This window comes from Vigna umbellata, chromosome 11, assembly GCF_029865625.1.
Source record: "Vigna umbellata cultivar VRB3 chromosome 11, Vumbellata_1.0, whole genome shotgun sequence".
Taxonomy (NCBI): domain Eukaryota; kingdom Viridiplantae; phylum Streptophyta; class Magnoliopsida; order Fabales; family Fabaceae; genus Vigna; species Vigna umbellata.
Genome location: NC_142175.1, coordinates 21,931,338 through 21,953,510, shown reverse-complemented (window position 1 = coordinate 21,953,510; position 22,173 = coordinate 21,931,338). Strand labels below are relative to the sequence as shown.

Below are 22,173 nucleotides of genomic sequence, written 5' to 3'. Positions count from 1 at the left end.
GTAATCGACTAGTTTTTCAAATATTTTATGAAAACCAGCTCTGGTGCCAATTGTTAAAATAGAATGACTCAATTTCTCACACCAAGAGGGGGGTGAATTGGTGAAGTATAAAATTTAAAACTTTCAAAATCTTTTTCACCAAAAGAGATGCCTTTATACTTTTCTTGAAACGCAAGTTAAAAGATTTTCAATGCGACAAAAATTTAATCGAATGCGTAAAAAGTATAATCGATTGAATGTAACAGAGTAGGGATAAGAAAGATCAAACGCTGAGTTTTTATACTGGTTCGACCAAGCCTACATCCAGTGTCCTTCCAACCACAAGAAGCCAATATACTATAATGATCAAGGTTTTTACAACAAGGTTTTTATAGAGACCTCACGTCAAAAATATAAAACACCTCTCTAACCCTCTAATCAAAATATAAGCAGTATACAAACAGACTAGCCGCAAGAATCTCCTCTCATACAGTCCAACCCCTTTGAGGCACCCTCAATGTCAAGAATGCAACACATCCTTCTTCCTGTAATCACAACAAGGAACTCAATCCAATCTTCAGCAGATTGTAGAACCTGATCTTGTAGTAGACATCCAAATATGCAGATAGATCAGACTTTGAAAACTCAACAATCTTGCTCTTCAAGAAATCACACCTAGTTGATCACCACAATCAAACTAGTTTCTTGAAGCTTTTTCTCTTTCTGTAAGCTTTGCACTTTTTTGTAAAAGAATATGAAAATGTTAGAATCACAAAAGTCTCTTACAGAAATCAAATTCGTGTCAATATATAGATGAATTCGTATCAGACGCAACATAATCGACTTTGCTACTAATGCAATCAAATACACCAATTCAGTTATAACAGATAGTAGTAGTCAAAGAACTTAATTGAATTCAATATTAATGCAATCGAATAGCATTTAATGCTTGGTCAACATATTTAAAAATATAGTCGTTGTAACAGTTATATCAAACATCATGTTCTCATATACTCTTATAACATGTAAGCATAGAACATGTAACACAAAATATACATGTGTTATTAATTATGTGTTGTCATCATAAAAAAATCAGATATTACTGAGATTGTGGGTTCAGCTAAACCAGTGCTCCCGCTATTAACAATCTCAACACAACCCATTGTTTTTTTTCAGAACATTCATTTCAAGGAGAAGATTGTCAGTGGTAGAGACAGTGAAGGACTGTATTATCTTGAAAATGTCTCACAACAAACCCATGAAGGAGTGTTGGCTTGTCTTGCAAATGATCACATACAAGTTAAAAACAAAAATGAAACTTGGTTATGGCATAGACGGTTAGGACATCCCTCTTTTGGTTATTTAAAAATTTATTTCCATCATTATTTCATAAATTCACTATTTCTTATTTTCTTTGTGAAACTTGTGTTAAGGCAAAAAGTCATCATGTTGTGTTTCCTTCAACCAATAAAAAACGGATTTTCCTTTTACATTAATGCACACAAATGTTTGGGGCCCTACCCCATGTTAAGATGTCGGCAAGTGTACCAAATCGTATCAAGTAATATAAAATGGTAAGACCAAATATCGTATCCCAGAAGACTCACGACACTAGACAATCATGTAATTACTTAACTAATTAAGGCTTTGAAGAACAATTGTAGGGTTTTGAATGCAAAACAAGAAAGTAAATATGAATGCAAATTGATCAATTGAGGCTAAACACTAGAATGAATGGATGAAGTTGAAAATATGAGATGAGTATGTTGTTGGGGTTTAGATTTCACCTTGTATACCCTCATGCATATAAGAATTCATCTTCTTCATTCAATTGTTAATATCACTTTCTAAATTACTTAAAATCCGATGTCTCGGCGAAGAAAGCCTATCCTTAATTACTAGATCACAATGTCTTGTATCACTAGTAATTAATTCTGCATTACGATTAGAAGCTTAAGATAACAAAAACTCATATCCCTATGTCTAAGCAATACTGCTTTTGGGAGAAAATTCTCTAGATCTAGGTTTCCCTGTATGTGCCCATATCACGAAACCAATGATCATGTCATGAATGAGTTAAACATAGCAAGCATAGAGTAAAGAAGAATAACCCTAACAATTAATGAAAGAAGCATAAATAAATTGGAATCAATTCAAATACATGAGAGTTTAGAGGTTACATCTTCCCCAACAACAAATAAGGTTTAGTTCTCCATTATCATGGAGAAACTAGATGAACAATGAAATGGAAGAGATATAATGATGCTTTAGCTAATCAAGCTTCAACAATGATGCTCACATAATCAAGACATACACAACAGATTCAACAACCTTATGAGTGATCACCAAGCATAAAGAATGTTACCCTATATGCATGGAACTATTCCTTACCAAAGACAGTGGTTCACTCAAGCACTCAAAAATGTTTCACTCAAGCACTCAAAAGTGTTTCACTCAAACTCAAAGGTGTATAGTGAGGTGACACTCTTACACTTTACTATCACAATGTCACATGAATCAACTTTGTCTTTCATTTAACCACATATCAAACACACTCACAAGCAAGTAATCATCACAAGGACTTTTTGTGGCTTGTATTGAGGCCGGGCTAAGAATAAAATTGGTTTTTCTAGATAACAAAATCCTTGAGTTAAGAGAGTGCACAATTCATTTATTCTCATTAACAATCAACTCTCTTTCTTCTTTTATGAGAGAAACCAATCTTGAACTTATTCCCAACTTTACTTACGTTGAGCTTAACCTTTTCTTTTCTTTCTTTTCTTCTCTTTTGCTTTTTGCTTTTGCTCAATGCTCTTTAATGAATTTCACAAAGTTCTTTCCAGTTTCTCACAACCCCAAACTTGAATCATTCTCCATTACCATATAAACATACTCTACTTGACTCAAGGTAAGGATTTCAAAAAGGTTTTTTCAACTTTCAACTTTAGGCTCAAGGTTCAAAGGATAAAGAGAAACATTGTTCTTTGTTTGGTTCACCTATTGGCATTGGCTCTAAGGGAGAAGAAAACATGGCCTTGATCATGTGTAACAAGCAAGCAAGTGGTTCAATCATAGAAAATTAGGCAAAATCAATCATGTTTCCAAAGCAATAACATTCAATCAATCAATCAAAAACTCTAGAGTCCAAACTCTCACAGGTTCAATCAAAATCCACAATTTAATAACATTCTGCCTAGCAAATTAATCACAATTGAAATCATGCATCAGTTTTTAACACAACTATGAGCAACCACTATCTATGCTTAAAAAAGCCTCACCAATCATTAACTCAACATGCCTCATAGAACAATAGAGCAAACACAAGAATATTACTCATCACAAACAACAATTTATCACATCATACCAAACCATTGCAACATAATTCATTAAACCAAGTACATAAGCAATAAAACAACAACAAAATAAACAAAATTCAAATAAGCATAAAAATAAAGCAAAATAAATCCTAATTTAGTAGTCTCCATCAGTAGATGCTTTCCTCTTAATCTTCCAGCATCCATCAGTAGATGCGAATCCTTCTCATCAATATCCATCAGTAGATGTTGATCTTTCTTATCTTCATCGGCATCCATCAGTAGATGCCTTCAGTAGCATCTATCAGTAGATGCTTAATCACATAGCATCCATCAGTAGATGCTTAATATAGTAGCATCCATCAGTAAATGCTCCTCTTCATAGCAGCATCCATCAGTAGATGCTCTCATCTAAATCATCCTAGCATCCATCAGTAGATGTTATCATCTGAGTCCTCCTAGTATCCCTTAGTAGATGTTGTCCAGCATCCATCAGTAGATGTTGTCATTACTGCAAAGCAAAATCAAATCCAAACCACACAAATAATCAATTAAAAAGAAAAAGTCAAGAATTGGGTTGCCTCCCAATAAGCGCTTGTTTAACATCCCGACCCTGACACCATTAAGCACAATCTATATTTTTTATATTGGTGCTTTTCTCTTTTTCATCACACCAACATAACTTCAACAGCTTCCTAGTCACCATCTTTATCCTTGAATAAGGAGCCTCAATCTCAATAACTCCATTATCTTTAATATTTTTAATCACCCATAACTTGTTCTTGAATTTTAATGGTTTGCCAAGGTAGGGTTCATTATTTTCATGCATGATAACGGTTGAAAATAAAGTTATTTGTGATATACTTTTGATACCAAATGCACCCTTTTCTGCTTAGAAACTTGCTTGGAATCATGTTTTTTTGTTAAGTTGTGTGAATAAGAGAATTGAGGTTGAATTTGATGATTTTAAGACTAATTTCCCTTGTTTTGGCAGGAATTGTGATAATATGGAAAGTAAGGATGAAGTGCCATGAAGGTGGAGCTTAGAAAGGCCGGGAAAAACACCAGAAGAGAGGAATGCTCGAGGCTTAGGCGCCCTTTTTGGAGGCTTGAGCGCAAAAGAGAGTCGCTCACCGCCCGGGCGCCCCTTTTTGGGCACTTGAGCACCTGAAGCTTGAAGCTTGGGCGTCTTCTCTGAGGCTTGAGCGCAGAAGAGAGTCGCTCACTACCCAGGCGCCCTTTTTGGGGGCGCTTGAGCACCAAGGGCACGAAGCTTGGGCGCCATCTCTGAGGCTTGAGCGTGGAAGACCACCGCTCACTGCCCGGGCGCCCTAAGTGGGGCGCTTGAGCGCCGGCGACACGGGCTTGGGCTTGTTTTTGTTCTGTCTTCGCTCTATTTAAAGGACTCAGACGTCCTAGATTTTGTATCTCTAGCTGGAGCATCACAACACCACACTTTTCCACTCTCTGAAGGCGGATTTGGAGGAGGAAGCTTCCATCCTCTACTTTTAGGGTTTTGCTATCTAATGTTTTTCCATTATTCATCTAGTCTCACCATGTCTATGGTGAACTAAACTCTAATTGTTGTTGGGGGATGATGTAACCTTGTGAACTCTCATGTATTTGAATTGATTCTTAATAACACATGTTTTTTCATTAATTGTTAGAGTAATTCATCTGTGCTTATTACATGCTTTGCTTAACTCATTCATAGCATGATTGTATGAATTGCATAAGTGTCGGAAGGTTCCTTAATTTTTAGGTTCCTTAACTCATCCCATATTACAAACAACATCCATTCATCACTGTGTTATTCTACCATTGATCAAACTGTATTTGTATTTAATTTTTTGTCTTTGTATCTGAAACCAATGATCTTTATTTCTCTAAGTCTTAATTAATCGAGTTATCACACGACTGTCTAGTGCCGAGAGTCTTTTGGGATACGATACTTGGTCTTACCATTTTATATTACTTGTGCGATTTGGTACACTTGCCAATCCATCAACAATGGACAAAGTCTTGATGAACTAGTTTCTCTTCATTATCTTCCTTCTTCATCTACTATTGGCAGTCTTCTCTACTTCCAGACCTAAAAAGAAAGATTCTGATGATCTTGTGCTCCTAATACAGATTTTCGAATTTCATCCTACAGACACTAAAGAACACTACACTAGAGCACCCAATTAGCCCAAAAAAAAAAGATAAAACAAAATTTAAAGATAAAAAGATAAAAATTAAAGATAAAAAGATAAAAATATAAAATTAAAGATAAAGTCTAATTGGTTAAGAATCACACAAAAGTAGAGTTTAAACCATGAGTCCCCCGCAACGGCGCCAAAAACTTGTTAAGATGTCGGCAAGTGTACCGAATCGTAACAAGTAATATAAAATGGTAAGACTAAGTATCATATCCTAGAAGACTCACGACACTAGACAATCATGTAATTACTTAACTAATTAAGACTTTGAAGAACAATTGTAGGATTTTGAATGCAAAACAAGAAAGTAAATATGAATGCAAATTGATCAATTGAGGCTAAACACTAGAATGAATAGATTAAGTTGAAAATATGAGATGAGTATGTTGTTGGGGTTTAGATTTCACCTAGTCTACTCTCATGCATATAAGAAATCATCTTCTTCATTCAATTATTAATATCACTTTCTAAATTACTTAAAACCCGATGTCTCAGCAAAGAAAGCCTATCCTTAATTACTAGATCACTATGTCTTGTATCACTAGTAATTAATTCTACACTACGATTAGAAGCCTAAGATAACCAAAACTCATATCCCTATGTCTAGGCAATACTACTTTTGAGAGAAAACTCTCCAGATCTAGGTTTCCCCGTATGTGTCCATGTCACGAAAACCAATGATCATGTCATGAATGAGTTAAACTTAACAAGCATAGAGCAAAGAAGAATAACCCTAAAAATTAATGAAAGCAACATAAATAAATTGGAAATAAGGTTTAGTTATCCATTATCATGGTGAAACTAGATGAATAATGGAATGGATGAGATAGAAAAAACCCTAGAAACTGAAGAGGAGAGCTTCCACATCCCCAAATCTGCCTCCAAGGGTGAAAAGTGTGTTTCTGTGCTCAAGCCATCAAGAGATACCAACCTTAGGTCGTGCAAGTCCTTAAATAGATCAAAATTAGATCATGGGCCAACGTTGCTGGCGCTTAGTGCCCTAAGTGGGGCGCCCAGGCGCCCAACGACACAAAAAAAATCTGGCGCTCAGCCCTGCTGACTAGCGCTCATGGCCCCTTTTTGGCGCTCAGCTTCAGCTTGACTTTTCTGCACTACGTCTTTTTCTCTTTTTCTGCATTCCAACTCCTTGGTACTTTAACTTCTCTTTTAAATCATTCCAATAACCTACAAAATCAAGGGAATTTAGTGATAAAATCATCAGGTATACCCTCTACTCACTTATTCACAAAACTATACTAAAATCACGAGTTCAAGCAAGCTTATAAGTCAAAAAGGGTTGATTTAATATCAAAATTGAATCACAGATAACGGTATTTTCAACCGTTATCACCCCACAATCTACATATAATGGAAAAAAATGGTTCATCAGTTTTGTTGATGATTGTACTAGGATAACCTGGGTGTTTCTTCTTAAACATAAAAGTGATGTGTGTGATGTGGTTTGTTCCTTCTATTATATGATCGTTACCCAATTTAAAACATCTATTAAGGTCATTAGATCGGACAATGAAGGAGAATATTTTAAGACTAAATTAATAGAATTCATGAACTCTAAAGGCCTCTTGCATCAAACTACATGTTCTTATTCACCACAACAAAATAGAGTGGCTGAGAGAAAATTTAGACATATATTAGAAGTGAGAAGATCACTTTTGATAGATGGTAATGTCCCATCTCATTTATGGGTTGATGTTGTGAGCTCTATCGTTTATTTAATTAATTGAACCCCTTCTAGTGTGCTTAACTTTCGAAAGTCTTTTGATGTGTTGTTTGATCATTATATCCTTCCTCCCATAGTTTATTTACCACCTCATGTTTTTGGATGTGTTATATATGCTTACTTACACCCACATCAACATACAAAACTTGAAGAACGAGCGATCAAATGTGTTTTTGTTGGGTATGGATCAATTTTAAAAGGTTATCGTGCTTACCATCCACCATCAAGGAAATTTTATATCTCTATGGATGTGACATTCAATGATCGTGAATCTTTTTATGTTGATTCTCCACTTCAGGGAGGCAATGAGAGTGAAGTGCATAATCATGATGTTAATATGTTTGATATCTCAGATATAAAATTATATTGTGAAGATAAATTATCTTGTAAGGATCATTCTGCAGGAAGTGAGCCAATATTAAATATGACACTTCTTTTCTACATAACACAATGTTTTCTCATCATAACCAATTGGCTCAATCTTCTCCACAAGTTCGGCTTGAGTCTTCAGAGGTACCTTTTAATCCTATCTCTGATAATACTAACGTAGATGAAACTAATCATGAAATTGTTTCTCTTGGTTCTACCCTTGATTTAGATGAAACCTTTTAATCCTATTAATTTAGATGAAACCGATCATGAAATTGATTCTTGTCTGCGTGAGACCACCAACACACCAAACATTGACTCTACTACTGTTTAGTATAATCTTTCACCTCGTTAGAACCATGGTCAACCTCCAACTAAATATGAACCAGACCTTCAAGCCAAAGTTAAATATCCCATTAGTAAATATGTGTCATCTCATAGGTTATCCCAGTCATATGCATCATTTGTATCTCAATTATCTTCAATTTATATTCCTAGTAATATACATGAAGCTTTGGCAGATCCTAGATGGACCAGAGTAATGGTTCAAATAGATCCCTTAAATACCCTCATGGGGTGGTTGAAGAAGTGCTTGTTAAAGTGGATAAATTTGTTCATCATGAAGATGGAGGAGGATGTGGATGTCCCTCTCCTTATTGGGAGACCATTTATGAAGACTGCTAGAGTCTTAATTGATGTGGAGAATGGAAAACTAAAGGTAAGAGTACGAGATGAAAAGGTGAATTTCGATGTGTTTGAAGTTATGTCTCACCCAAATGATGATAAGCCCTGTTTTCACTTTGATACACTTGATGAAGTATGTATGATTCAAGCGAAGTTGGTACGTGTTTCTTCTCCTTTGAAGAAAACTCTCACTGATGCTTGTGAAGCCCTGAATGACAAGGAAGAGAAATTAATTGATGAATGATTGACCGACTTGGATATGCTAAAAGAAATTCCCTTTCATGAGGCGAAAATTGAAGCTTTCAATGTCCAAGAAAAGTCAAGGAAACTAAACTTGAGTTGAAGATGTTACCACCACACTTGAAGTATGTTTTCTTAGAGGAAGGTGGAAACAAACCGGTCATTATCAACAATTCTCTATCCTCCAAGGAGGAAGAAAAGTTGGTTGCAGTATTAAAAGCCAATAAAGGAGCCATTGGATGGTCAATTTCTGATCTTAAAGGCATAAGCCCTACTTATTGCATGCACAAGATATTTATGGAAGATGACTTTAAACCAGTTGCTCAACCACAGAGAAGAGTGAACCCTGTGATGAAGGAGGAAGTTAGAAAAGAATTTCTGAAGCTTCTGGAGGCTGGTATTATATATCTCATTTCTGATAGTGCATGGGTAAGCCCAGTGCAGGTGGTGCCAAAGAAAGGTGGGATGACAGTTATATATAATGAAAAGAATGAGCACATACCTACTATGACAGTTACTAGTTGGAGAATGTGTATTGACTACAGAAAGCTGAATAAGGCCACAAGGAAGGATCACTTTCCCCTTCCTTTCATGGATTAGATGTTGGAGATATTAGCAGGTCAAACTTTCTATTGCTTTCTAGATGGTTATTCAGGATACAACTAAATTGTGGTGGACCCAAAAGACCAGGAAAAGACAGCGTTTACTTGTCCATTCAATATTTTTTATTATAGAAAAATGTCATTTGGATTATGCAATGCTTCAGCCACATTTCAAAGATGTATGCAGGCAATCTTTGCAGATTTGATAGAAAAATGCATTGAAGCCTTCATGGATGATTTTTCGGTATTTGGTGATTCTTTCCAATTGTGCTTGTCTAACTTGGATATTGTTCTCAAAAGATGGATTCAGACAAACCTTATCCTCAACTGGGAAAAATGCCTCTTCATGGTAACTGAAGGTATTGTTCTAGGTCACAAGGTCTCTTCCAAGGGAATTAGGTTGACAAAGCTAAAGTGGAAGTCATTGAAAAACGTCCACCACCAACAAATGTGAAAGGAATCAGAAGCTTTTTGGGGCATGTTGGTTTTTATAGAAGATTCATCAAAGACTTCTCCAAGATTGCTAAGCCCTTAAGTAATCTCTTTGTCAAAGACACACTTTTGAGATGAATGATGAATGTCTTAAAGCTTTTGAATTCTTGAAGTCTAGGTTGATCTCTGCTTCGGTGATTGTAGCTACAAATTGGAATCAAGATTTTGAGTTGATGTGTGATGCTAGTGATTATGCCATAGGTTTTGTCCCTGGCCAAAGAAGAGAGAAGATTTTCCACACCATTTTCTATGCAAGCAAAGTTTTGAATGGGACCCAATTGAACTATGCCACCACAGAAAAGGAATTCCTTGTCATAGTGTACGGCTTGGAGAAATTTAGGCCTTATCTCATTGGGTCTAAGGTAATCATATACACAGATCATGTGGCCATCAAGTATTTGTTAACCAAGCCTGATTCTAAATCGCACTTAATTAGATGGGTACTTTTGTTGCAAGAGTTCGATGTGGAAATCCGGGACAAGAAAGGCAGTGAGAACTTAATTGCTGATCATTTATCCCGGCTCATCAATGATGAAGTTTCAAGCAAGGAAAAAGAGATCCAGGAATCCTTTTCAAATGAAACACTCTTGCATATTCAGCAGAGGCCATGGTTTGCTGACATGGCTAATTTTAAAGCTGCATGAGTAATCCCAGAAGATTTTAAATGGCAATAGAAGAAGAAGTTTTTGCATGATGCAAAACAATTTATCTGGGATGATCCCTTTTTGTTCAACATTGGAGCTGACAACCTCTTGAGGCGTTGTGTTACTAATGAAGAAGCAGCAAAAATTCTTTGGCATTGTCATAATGCACCTTATGGGGGGCACTTTAATGGAGAAAGAACATCTGCAAAAGTTCTTTAGTCTGGATTTTATTGGCCTACCTTGTTTAAGGATGCTCACAATCATGCTAGAAACTGTGATAAGTGTCATAGAACTGGGACCATCTCAAGAAGACATGAAATGCCATTACAGGTTGTTCTGGAGGTTGAAGTTTTTAATTGTTGGGGTATAGACTTTGTTGGTCCTTTTTCCCTTTCTTTTAACAATGAGTATATTTTGGTGGCGGTGGATTATGTGAGTAAATGGGTGGAAGCAGTTGCCTGTCTTAAGAATGATACTAATACTGTCATTAAATTCCTGAAAAGACAAATCTTTTCTCGTTTTGGAGTTCCTAGAGTTCTTATTAGTGATGGAGGATCTCATTTTTGTAATGCTCAGCTTGCAAAAGTGCTCAAGCATTATGGAGTGAGGCAAGGTGGCTTCACCTTATCATCCACAAACAAATGGACAAGCTGAAGTTTCTAATTGGGAGATAAAGAAGATTCTTGAAAAGACAGTTGCTTCATCAAGTAAGGATTGGTCTTAGAAGCTAGATGATGCTCTTTGGGAATACACGACTGCATTGAAGACGGCTACAGGTAGGGATGACAACAGGTCGGGTCAGACATGGATAGTGCCTACCTGCAACCCGACCCGACAAAAAAAAATCCACCCGCTACCCGACCCTCTACCCGCACGGATACCCGCTTAAAAAATATTCGCGGGTATTTTAAAACCCGTGGATATCCACGGATACCCGCAAATATTTAAAAAAAATATATTTTAATAAATTATTAAAATAATTTAAATAGAATTACAAAAAATATATAAAATATAATATAAATTAAATTAAATATAAATTTAAATTCAATTTTAATTAAATTTAATCTTGTAAAATATAAATTAATGTTAATTTTAATTAAATTTAACTTAATAAAATATAAATTAAATTTTTATTTTTATTTTTTGCGGGTAGCGGGTATCCGCGGGTACGGATAGTATAATACCCGCATCCGACCCGTTTATAAGCGGGTATTAAAATATCCGCTACCCGCGGGTTGCGGGTAGTAAATATCCGCGGGTATCAACTATCCATCACGGATTTTATCCGCGAATATCCGCGGGCGCAGATTTTTCTGCCATCCCTAGCTACAGGGCTATCTCCGTTCCAGTTAGTTTATGGGAAAGCGTGTCATTTGCTAGTGGAGATGGAGCATCAGGCTTATTGGGCTTTAAAGTTCTTGAATTTTAATCCCTTTGAGACTGTTGATAAGAGGAGAAGACAACTTCTAGTGCTTGAAGAGATCCGTTTGCATGCTTATGATTCTTCAAAGAATTACAAAGAAAAAGTTAAGTTCTATCATGATAGGAAGTTGGTGAAGAAGGTCTTTCATCCAGGCCAACAGGTGTTATTGTTCAACTCTTGCCTCAAGCTCTTCCCTAGGAAATTGAAATCCAAGTGGTTTGGGCCTTTCATAGTTAAGAAGGTCAAACTTCATGGTGCAATTGAGTTGATGGATCCATCTGCTGACAATCCACAAAGAAGTTGGGTGGTTAATGGGCAACGCCTCAAGCATTACTTTGGTAGTAAGGTTGAACGCCTTACCACAATCATTGAGTTGCTTGACCTTTGAGCATAGTGGTGTCAAGCTAATGACGTTAAACAAGCGCTTACTGGGAGACAATCCAATTTTCCCTTCTTTTTAGTTCATTGAGTTGTGTGGTTTTGATTTGATTTTGCTTTGAGTGTTTTTTGTGTTCTTATGTTATATCCTACTTCTCCCGGACTTCAGTGCATTTCACTTGATGAGTTAATCACTCGCATGTCTTGGCCTGGGGACTAGGCCCAAGCTACTGGAGAAGGTGGCACGTCCGAAGCCGAAGTCATGGAAGATGAAGATTTAGAGGAAGATTCATATGCCTTTGAGGGGAGTGATGACAACATCTCCTGTTTTCTTTATTTTTATGCATGTTTGAATTTTGTTTATTTGTTTTTAATTGAGCTATGTACTTAGTTAAATGGATAGCTGTTGCAATGGTTTGGTGTGAAGTGATGAATGGTTTGATTGTGAAAAGTAAGATTATCTTGTGTTTGCCTTATTGTTTTGAGATTGATGTTGAGTTATTGATTGCTTTATAGCTCTTAAGCACAAATGGTGGTTGCTCATAGTTGTTTAAGATAGATGCATGGTTTCAATTGTGATTAATGTGCTTGACATGATGTTTATCAAATTGTGGAACTTGAGTTAACCTGTGAGAGGTCGGGCTCTAGAGTTTATTGTTGTTGAATGCTATTGCTTTGGAATTACGGTTGATTTTGCCTGAGTTTCTCTATTTGAACTATTTTCTTGCTTGTTACAAATGATCAAGGCATCTATTCTTATTCCTTGTAAGCCAATGCCAAAATCTTAACCCAAAAATTTTAAAATTTGTTTTATCCTTTGAACCTTGAGCTTAATGTGAAAAACCCTTGAAATCCTTGCCTTGAGTTGAGTAGAGTATGCATGTATGGTACAGGAGAATGGTTCAAGTTTGGGGTTGTTGGAAAAGGTTAAAAGAAAAAGAAAAAGAGCATTGAGCAAAGCAAGAAAAGCAAGAGAAGAAAGAAAGAAGAAATGAAGGATGAGCTCAATGAATAAAAGTTGGGATTAAGTTGAGAAGTGGTTTCTCAAGTGAAAAGTAGAAAGAGAGATTAATGTTAAATTATGAAGTAAATTGTTCACTCTCTTAACTCAAGGAACTTTATTGTCCAAAAAAACCAGTTTTCTTCTTAGCCCAGCCACAATACAAGCCTTAAAAAGTCCTTGTGATGATAACTTGCTTGTGAATGTGTTTGATGTTGTTAAATGAAAGGCAAAGTTGAATTGTGTGACATTATGATGGTAGAGTGAAAGAGACACCTCACTATAAACCTTTGAGCTTGAGTGAAACACTTTCTTTGGTAAGGAATGGTTCCATGACTATAGGATAACATTTTGCCTGGTTGTTGATCACTCATAAGGCCTTTGCATCTGTTGTGCATTCTTTGTTATGTGAGCACCATAGTTGAAGCTTGATTGGCTAAGACTTCATTATATCTTGACTGATCTTTCTATGATAGACATATATGAGTGATTACTTGTCTTAGAAGAAAATGTTTTTTGGTGTGCTAGACCATTGTAGTATGGCTATTTTGTTTAAGCCAGATTACATTTTTACTTGAGGACAAGCAAAGTTTCAAGTTTAGGTTATTGATAACGGTTGAATTTGCTTCTGTGATGTAATTTTGATATTAAATAAACTCTCTTTGACTTTGAAACTTGCTCAAACTCTTGTTTTAGTTGAATTTGGTGAATAAGTGAGTTGAGGTTATACTTAATGTTTTTTATCATTAATTCCCTCAATTTTGTAGGTTATTGGTATGATTGGAAGAGGAGAAAAAGTATAAAAGAGTTGAAACCCAGGAGGGACAGCAAAAGAACCAGGGAAAGAAGGCTAAAAAAGGCGCAAGGCGCCTGGTTGCCCTTTTCTGGGGCCCTGGGCGCTAGTTGTCACCCAACCACGCCTGGTTGCTCTCTTTAAGGGCCCTCAACGTTGGAGGTCTCGCAAGGGCACCAGCTTGCCCCAATTTGGGGAGTTGAGCGTCACTCTTCTCGCATTTTCACTTGCTTGCCCCTATCCAGGGCACTTAGCGCCAGCTACATGTCTCATATCTCGCCTGGTTGCCCCACTTAGGGCGCTAAGCGCCAGCGACGTTGGCCCATGATCCAATTTTGATCTATTTAAAGGCTTCTACACATTAGGGTTGGTATCCTTGGACGACTGAAGCACAAAAACACTATTTTCGACCCTTTGGAGGAAGATTGGGCATGCGGGAGCTTTCCTTTTCTCTTTCTAGGGTTTCCATCTCATAGTCATTCTTCCATTGTACGCCAAGGTTCTCCATGACAATGGAGAGCTAAATTCATTTGTTGTTGGGGATGATGTAACCTCTAAACTTTCATGTATTTGAACATGTTTTAAATATTTTATGCTTCTTTCATTGAATGTTAGTGATTTTCTCCTATTCTTGTTAGTGATTTTCTCCTATTCTTAATGCTTTTCTTGTTTTTTCCATTCATGACTTGATGTTTGATTTGTTTGAGTATTGGGAAATATCTTATGAATCATGATCAGGAGGATTTTATCCAAAGGGAATATTGCCCAAGGATAGGGATAGGACGTTTGGTTGTCTTAAGCTTCTTTTTTTAATGCGAAATTGGTTATTAGGGATTCAAGGGATTGAGGTCTAATAATTAAGACTAGGCTTTTTACGCCAAGGGATCGGGTTCTAAGTAATTGCGTAAGTGACATTAACATTACAATGAAGAAGATGAGTTCTAATAAAGTGAAGTAGGTGAAATCTAACCCCAACAACATCATCATCTCATATCATCAATATCATTCATTCATTCTTGCTTTTAGTTTCAAAAATCAAGATTTTACATTCAAGTTTTTGTTTACTTTTATTGCATTTTACTTTTAATCATTGGAATCATTCTTTAGTTTTAATTAGTTAAGGTATTACACGATTGTTTAGTAACATGAGTCTCTTGGGAATCGATAATTGGTCTTACCATTTTATATTACTTGATACGATTTAGTACACTTGCCAATGAGTTAACACTTGGGAGTAAACCAATTGATACACTAATTGAACAAAATCCTAAACTCTTTGAATGCCCAAATTCAGGAAGCATAGACAAAGGCAGATAACAAAGGTTGGTAGGAAAATTAATTTATTTGTCTCACACACATCTAGATATTACTTATGCAGTGAATGTTGTTAGTCAATTTATGCATGACCCACGAAAGCTTCATATGAATGTTGTTAAGAGGATTTTGAGATATTTGAAGTTCGCTCCTGGAAAAGGAATTTTGTTCTCAAATCATGGAAACTTAAAGGTAAAAGGGTACACTGATGCAGATTGGGCAGGTTCAAAAGATAATAGATGATCTACCTCTAGATACTTTACTTTTGTAGGAGGAAATCATGTAACTTGGAGGATTAAAAAACAACCTGTAGCAGCAAGATCTAGTGCTGAAGGAGAATTCAGAGGCATGACACTAGGTATATATGAACTTTTGTGGATTAAAAATGTGCTATGAAATTTGGGCTTTAAACCAAATGAAGCTATGAGTTTGTACTGTGAAAATACCTCGGTTATAGCAATTGCTTACAATCCTATGCAACATGATAGAACAAAGCATGTGGAGATTGATAAACATATAATAAAAGAGAAGCTTGAAGCTGGAATAATTTCCTTTCCTTTTGTAAGATTAGAATTGCAGTTGACTAATGTTCTTACCAAAGGAGTGTCAAGAAGATTGTTTAATGAGTCTCTATTCAAGTTGGGAATGTGTGATATCCATGCACCAACTTGAGTGAGAGTGTTAAAATATGTCAAATATTCTATTAGTAAATATTAGGTAATTAAATATTGTGTTGATTGTGATTTAGGCATTATTATATTTTGTGCAAATTTGTGCAGTTGTCATTCCTTTAGTAGATGAGGAATTATAGTACCCTTGTATGTATATATATGTTACCCTACTCTTTGAAATAATACATCAGAGTTATTCTTTAAACCTTTTTATACCTATCACTAGTGCATAAATAGTGTTTAATGCACGCGTTTAATGTCTAACGAAAGAAAATTCAACGTAGAAAATGACCGGTGGCATTTTTGTAAATAAAACGTCATTATAGAAGTCAGTTCCTCCAGGGATAGACGTCAAATAAGGTATAGACGTTGGTCCGCCCAGATCAGACGTCAAAAAGGTCCGAAAATACCTCAGTTTAAGCACCAATATTATTTTTTTTTATGACATAGACATTGGCCCCCTCAAATCAGACGTCAATTCCTCCTTTAGACGTCGGTCCCCCTAGATCAGACGTCAAAAAGGTCCGAAAATATCTCATTTTAAGCGCCAATATAATATTTTTTACAACATAGAAGCTACAAAATCAGAATTAAAAGGTCAATTTTTCAGACATTAGACGTCGAACGTAGAGGGGGCCGACGTCTAATACACATTAGACGTCAGATCCCCTTTCCAGACGTCAATAAGCTGCAAAAATATCCAAAAAGTAGCGCCAAAATGAATTTTTTTAGTAATTAGACGTTGGATCTAGGGGGGCCGACGTCAAATGCCTTTTTAAACCCCAAAAGCTCATAATGTGAGCCTCACTTTCTTTCTCGTTTCCGTTTAGGTTTTTTCTTCGTTCGCGTTCGTCATTGTTGCTATAAGGTATGTTTGATTAATTTTCTTCCAATTAATTTATTTTACACTGATTAACTTTAGTTTTCACCGATTAAATTTCGTTTGCACCAATTAAATTTTGTTTGCACCGATTAATTTTGGCTTATAATGCAGTTTTGTTCGTGAGTTGATGAATCTTGTTGGCGGCAGCGAATGCCCAATGTCCATTGCTTGAAACTCATAGTATATACAATTTTATGATATGCTATAATGATTTTCTGTATTTCAGGTGTGGTAATAATGTAGAATCAAATTATTATTTTTTAAGAAAAAAAACAAAAAGGATGTCGGTTTAAGAGGGGTCCGACGTCAAAATTGACGTCCAGGAAAGGAGATTCGAAGTCCAATTGACGTCTCCCAATAAGACGTCGAATCCAGGTTGGACGTTGAATGTCGAAAATAATAGACGTCAAAAGCCTTTTATGCAATAGTTTATTAATGTATAATCCCACAAACAAGATGTATATACCTCAACATAAGAGGGGTATATTGGAAGTTCCACATTGACCAAAGATAAGGCCAATTATGTAGGTGAAACCTCACTTTAAAAGTCGATTTTGTGGGGTTGAGTTAGGCTTAAAATTCACTTCTTAACATGTGTGTTGGAAGTCGCACATCAACTAGTGATAAAACCAATTTATAGTATATAAGTGAATGCAAACCTCACCATACAAGTCGGTTTTGTGATGTTTGGTTAGATTTAAAATCCACTTCTTAACATGATATCAGAGTCATTGTTAGAGCCTATCCTATCGAGATTTGTGTTTGTTATCATTTCACTCGCTATCGGACCACCGATTAGTGTCTAGTCCCACACAAAAGGAGGTGAGGAGTAGACAACATGCAGAGAGGGTGCAATGAGGAGAAAAGTTAGGAGTCTAGTGTAGAGAGGAGGAAAGTGTAAGTGTGCTAAAAAAATGTTGGAAAGAAGGAAATTAAACATATTATGTCAATTATGGTAAATGTTAGATATATTATCTTTATCTTATCTTTATCTTTGATCTTTAGTTAGTTTCTTATTATTTCTTATTTTTATTTTAGGCTTAGCCCATATTTCTTCTATTATAAATAGAGGACCCTATGTGTATATTCAACACAAGGGAGATTAATCTCATACATAGTTTTTAATTATATTCAACATGGTATCTAGAGTCTGGTTCTTTTGAGAAAACGTTTTTGTCGACTTTGCCAATACACCCACTACTGCCAACGATTGGCAATGCCACATCTACTACTTTCACCGTTGGAGTTCTAGTTTCGTCCAACGAGCACATGGTTTGGATCATCTTGGCCAGGTGACCATTATGCCTTCATTTGAGCTCCCACGCATTTTGAGCGTCTTTTGAAGTTGTGGATTTATTCCCTTTTTTCGTTATGCATGGTTGCATGTCTCGTCTCCTCTTAGGCAACTATTTAAAGCTTCGAGATCGCTCTTTTTTCATTTTAGGTGCAATGATTGAAGAGTCTTTGATTTTTAAGGTTTTTCTCTTATGTTTATCAATGACTTCTTTTGATACTATCTCATTTAACCTCCTTTTCTTGTCACCATTGCGATTGACCCATCCACATTTGTTTTTTCTCCTATGGCAAAGACGGTTTTTGTTAGTTTAATTATAATCATAGTGACTCTTCAAGAATTACTTCTTTATCCACTAGAGGTCAACAATACATTCCTCAATGATGATTTGTAAGAAGATATTTATATGGAGCAACCTCCCATATTTATTGCTTAGCGGACTCTTTTGGGTTGGTATTTCGTCTTTTATGTCATCTTCACAAATCATTAATAATTTGGTGTTACTCAACAGATATTTGTTCAAAACTAGTATCGCGCAGCGGAAACGTGTTAAAGAGTGTGTAATAGTCAATAACCAAGAGGGAAGGGTGAATTGGTTCTTTTAAAAATCTTCATTTTCTTTTAGAACTTTTATCAAACAGTTGGAAAACTAAAATTGCAGAGATAGAGAAAATCACACAAAATTTTTTATCCTGGTTCGAATCAAAAGATTCTACGTCCATTCGTTAATCACTATAAATAGTGATTATCCTTTTTCACTAAAATATTGTTTACAGATTACAATAAGATCAAATAAAGATTAAAGACAGAGAACACCTTCCTTCGACAAACGAACAGAAGAACCTGCTCACACAAGACTTGGTTCGACCAGACTAATACTTGAGAAGTTCCTCATACTTTTTTTGTATTCTCAAATGGCTTAGTTCTCTTTTCACACACGGAGAGCTTCCCTTAGGCACACGACTCTAATACTCTCAAATGAAAAGTTACATTCTAAGAGTTGTTGATAACTCTATTTATAAGCCAAGGTTCGTGCAAGGTCAAAAACTGAAAAGACATATCTCAACTGCCAGTGATAATCGATTATCATAAGTCATAATCGATTATTTGTGACTGTTATGAGATTTTCGGAAAAGTGATTATCGATTGTCCTGTGTAAGAATCGATTATTTGCGCGAGCAACTCTTTTCTAAATTAGCTCGTGCTAATCGATTATTACATGAAATAGTCGATTATTTGCACAAAGATTCACTAAATACAAAAATTTCTAAGTGTTTTTACATCATTACAATTGTTTCTACAAAAATGCTTTTAACATAGATGCACCAAAGTCTTCAATTCTTTAGCCTTTAACATCATCAAAACTTCATAGTAGCTTCAAGATACCAATGCTCCTCATTGGTAACAATCTCCCCATTTCTGATGATGATAAAAAAATCTCTTGTTTAAAAGCATTTCTAATTTCGTGCATAGATTCAAACTTACAAACACATAAACATGTTAGTAATAGTCGCACTAATTAGAAGGTTTTCTCCTCCTTTTTTATCATAATCAAAAAGATTTCCAAGAGGAAGGACTCCCCCTTAAATGGATGTCAGTTATCACAATATTATCAAAAAAAATGTCAATCAAAAATTTCTCCCCTTTTTTTTATCATAATCAAAAAATCATCTAAACTATATGCTCCTCATAAATTAGGTAATTTAAAAAGAATCTAAGTCCTTTTAAATCATTAAAATTACTCCCCCTCAATTTAATATTCCCCTTAAAATAAAAAACATTCTTAAAATTTAAAAACAAGTTTTTTTTATTTTTTTACGTTTTAACCTAAGATAATCGATTATCACTTTTGATAATCGATTATTTGCGAGTCAAATTGTCAAAATTAAAATTTTGAGACTGTGATAATTGATTATCATCCATGGTAATGGATTATTGCACGTTAATTTCTGAAAAATTTAAATTTGGGCCAAATTTCCATCCTAAGACATATCAAACATTCATAAATTATTTCAAAATTCTTAAAAGTTATCGGGATACCATAGAGCTTTCTTTTTCTTTTTAAAAATTAACCTGCAAAACAAAACAATAGACTTTTGGTCCCCAAAATCTTATTTGGGTCCTTTAAGGTTATATGCAAGTTACTTTATAACAGGAATCCAAGCATATTTTCCATTAGGAACATCAAAATGTTTAATTCTACATTTGTTAGAAGTGTGCACCATTTTCATGCAATAAAAACATGTGACAGCGTTTGAGTTCCTATAATAAGATGTTCCTTTTTCAACCCATACCCTACAAGTTCTTTTAATTTGGTTCTTATTTTTAAGAACACTTTTATTTTTATAAACCTTTTTAACAGGTATAGACATTTTAACATTATTATTTCTTGTTGCCACTTCAAGCAGATTTTCAAGAATATCAATATCAAGCATGTGACTTTTACATAAAAGGCATTCAACAAGATGTTCAACATTTGTAATTTCTTTTATTTTTAAGTTGCAAAATTTATTCCTTAAAATAACTTTTTCATCTAATGTCTTCTCATATTTAATTTTCAAATCTTTAAACTTATTTTTCAAATTTTTATGAGCAGCATCCCATTTTTCATATTCATTTAGCAATTCAAGAAAATCTTTTTGCAAGTCAATTTCAAAAGTTTTAAAACTAGAACAACTTACTTGGCTTGCAGTGTCATCGATATTAGCCGTCAAACACAAGTTTGCTTCTTCATCTGAATCACTTGAACTAGAGGTGCTTGATGCATTATCCTCCCAAGCAATGTAAGCTCTTTTCTTCTTGAAAAACTTCTTTTCTTCACCCTTTTTGATGTTTGGACAATCCGCATTAACATGCCATTTTTCTCCGCAACCATAACACCTGTAATTTGAAGAAGATTGTTGTTTCTTCTTCCAATCAGTTTTAATTTTTTCCTTACCTTTAGATTTCATGAACTTGTAGAATTTTCTAATCATGTGACTCATATTTTCGTCATCTAAGTCTTCATCTTCAGATTCCTCATCCTTTTCTGAACTTTTTCCTTTTGAATTTTCAGTTTTGAAGGCCAACGTTTTCTTCTTTCCTTAAACTTCCTTAGCACTCAGTTTATTCAACTCGAGCTCGTGCTCTCTCAACTTTCCAAAAAGAACAACCATAGACATGGACTTCAAGTCGTGAGACTCAGTTATTGCAGTAACCTTTGGCTGTCATATCATGTTCAAAGATTTCAAAATTTTAACATTTAATTCGTCAGTGTCAAATTTCTTACCTAAACCAAAAAGATGGCTAACGATATGTGTGAAGCGTTTTTTCACATCAACGATGGTTTCACCCTATTGCATCCTGAACATCTCATACTCCTGTATTAGGGTGTTTTTCCTAGCACGCTTCACATTGTTGATTCCTTCATGAGTTACTTTAAGAACTTCCCACATCTCATGAGTCGTTTTGCACACTGAAATCCTGTCAAATTCATCTAATACCAAAGCGGAGGATATTATAATTCGAGCTTTTATATAAAATTGGGCTCGTCTATTTCCTTCAGCAGTCCATTGCAAATATGGTTTTTCTTCCTTTACATCATTCAAATTTACAGTAGGAATAATAGGACCATTCAAAACAACTTCCCAAATACCCCTGTCAATAGACTCCAAAAAAATTTGCATTCTTATTTTCAAAAAAGCATAATTTTCCTCCCGTAAACAAAGGAGGTCTATCAATTGAAGCACCCTCAACATACATTTGGTTATGACTGTCCATTTTTGAAAATTTTGAAAAACTATCAAAGTAAGCTTTGATACCAATTGTTAAAAATTTGTATCACGCAGCGGAAAGGTTTTAAATAGCGTGTAACGGTCAATAACCAAGAGGGGAGGGGTGAATTGGTTCTTTTAAAAATCTTGATTTTCTTTTAGAACTTTTATCAAACAATTGGTAAACTAAAAGTGCAGAGATAGAGAAAATCACACAAAATATTTTATCCTGATTTGAATCAAAAGATTATATGTCCGGTCGTTAATCACTATACACAGTTATTAACCTTTTTTACTAAAATATTGTTTACATATTACAATCAGATCAAATAAAGATTAAAGACAAAGAACAACTTCCTTCGACAAACGAACAAAAGAATTTGTTCAATCAACATGAAG

General features: G+C 35.2%; 2 protein-coding genes across 2 annotated transcripts; both read left to right on the top strand.

Moving 5' to 3' along the window:
* Positions 1–8,633: 8,633 nt before the first annotated feature.
* Positions 8,634–10,266, top strand: LOC148191182 (uncharacterized). Its single transcript, XM_088101321.1, has 3 exons — positions 8,634–8,957; positions 9,318–9,509; positions 9,736–10,266. The coding sequence occupies exons 1-3, from the start codon at positions 8,634–8,636 to the stop codon at positions 10,264–10,266; spliced, it is 1,047 nt and encodes a 348-aa protein (XP_087957447.1).
* Positions 10,267–11,651: 1,385 nt separating this feature from the next.
* Positions 11,652–12,077, top strand: LOC124847020 (uncharacterized). The gene has a single exon (XM_047324404.1). The coding sequence runs from the start codon at positions 11,652–11,654 to the stop codon at positions 12,075–12,077; it is 426 nt and encodes a 141-aa protein (XP_047180360.1).
* The last annotated feature ends 10,096 nt before the right edge of the window (positions 12,078–22,173 follow it).

What these genes read in the sequence shown, in the direction of transcription:
- LOC124847020 (XM_047324404.1), top strand. Translation starts at nt 11,652, where the DNA reads ATGGAGCATCAGGCTTATTGGGCTTTAAAGTTCTTGAATTTTAATCCC.
- LOC148191182 (XM_088101321.1), top strand. Translation starts at nt 8,634, where the DNA reads ATGTTACCACCACACTTGAAGTATGTTTTCTTAGAGGAAGGTGGAAAC. An exon ending in TCATTTCTGATAGTGCATGG is followed by an intron (nt 8,958 to 9,317) that starts GTAAGCCCAGTG and finishes AGATGTATGCAG; the next exon opens with GCAATCTTTGCAGATTTGAT. An exon ending in GTATTGTTCTAGGTCACAAG is followed by an intron (nt 9,510 to 9,735) that starts GTCTCTTCCAAG and finishes GAATTCTTGAAG; the next exon opens with TCTAGGTTGATCTCTGCTTC.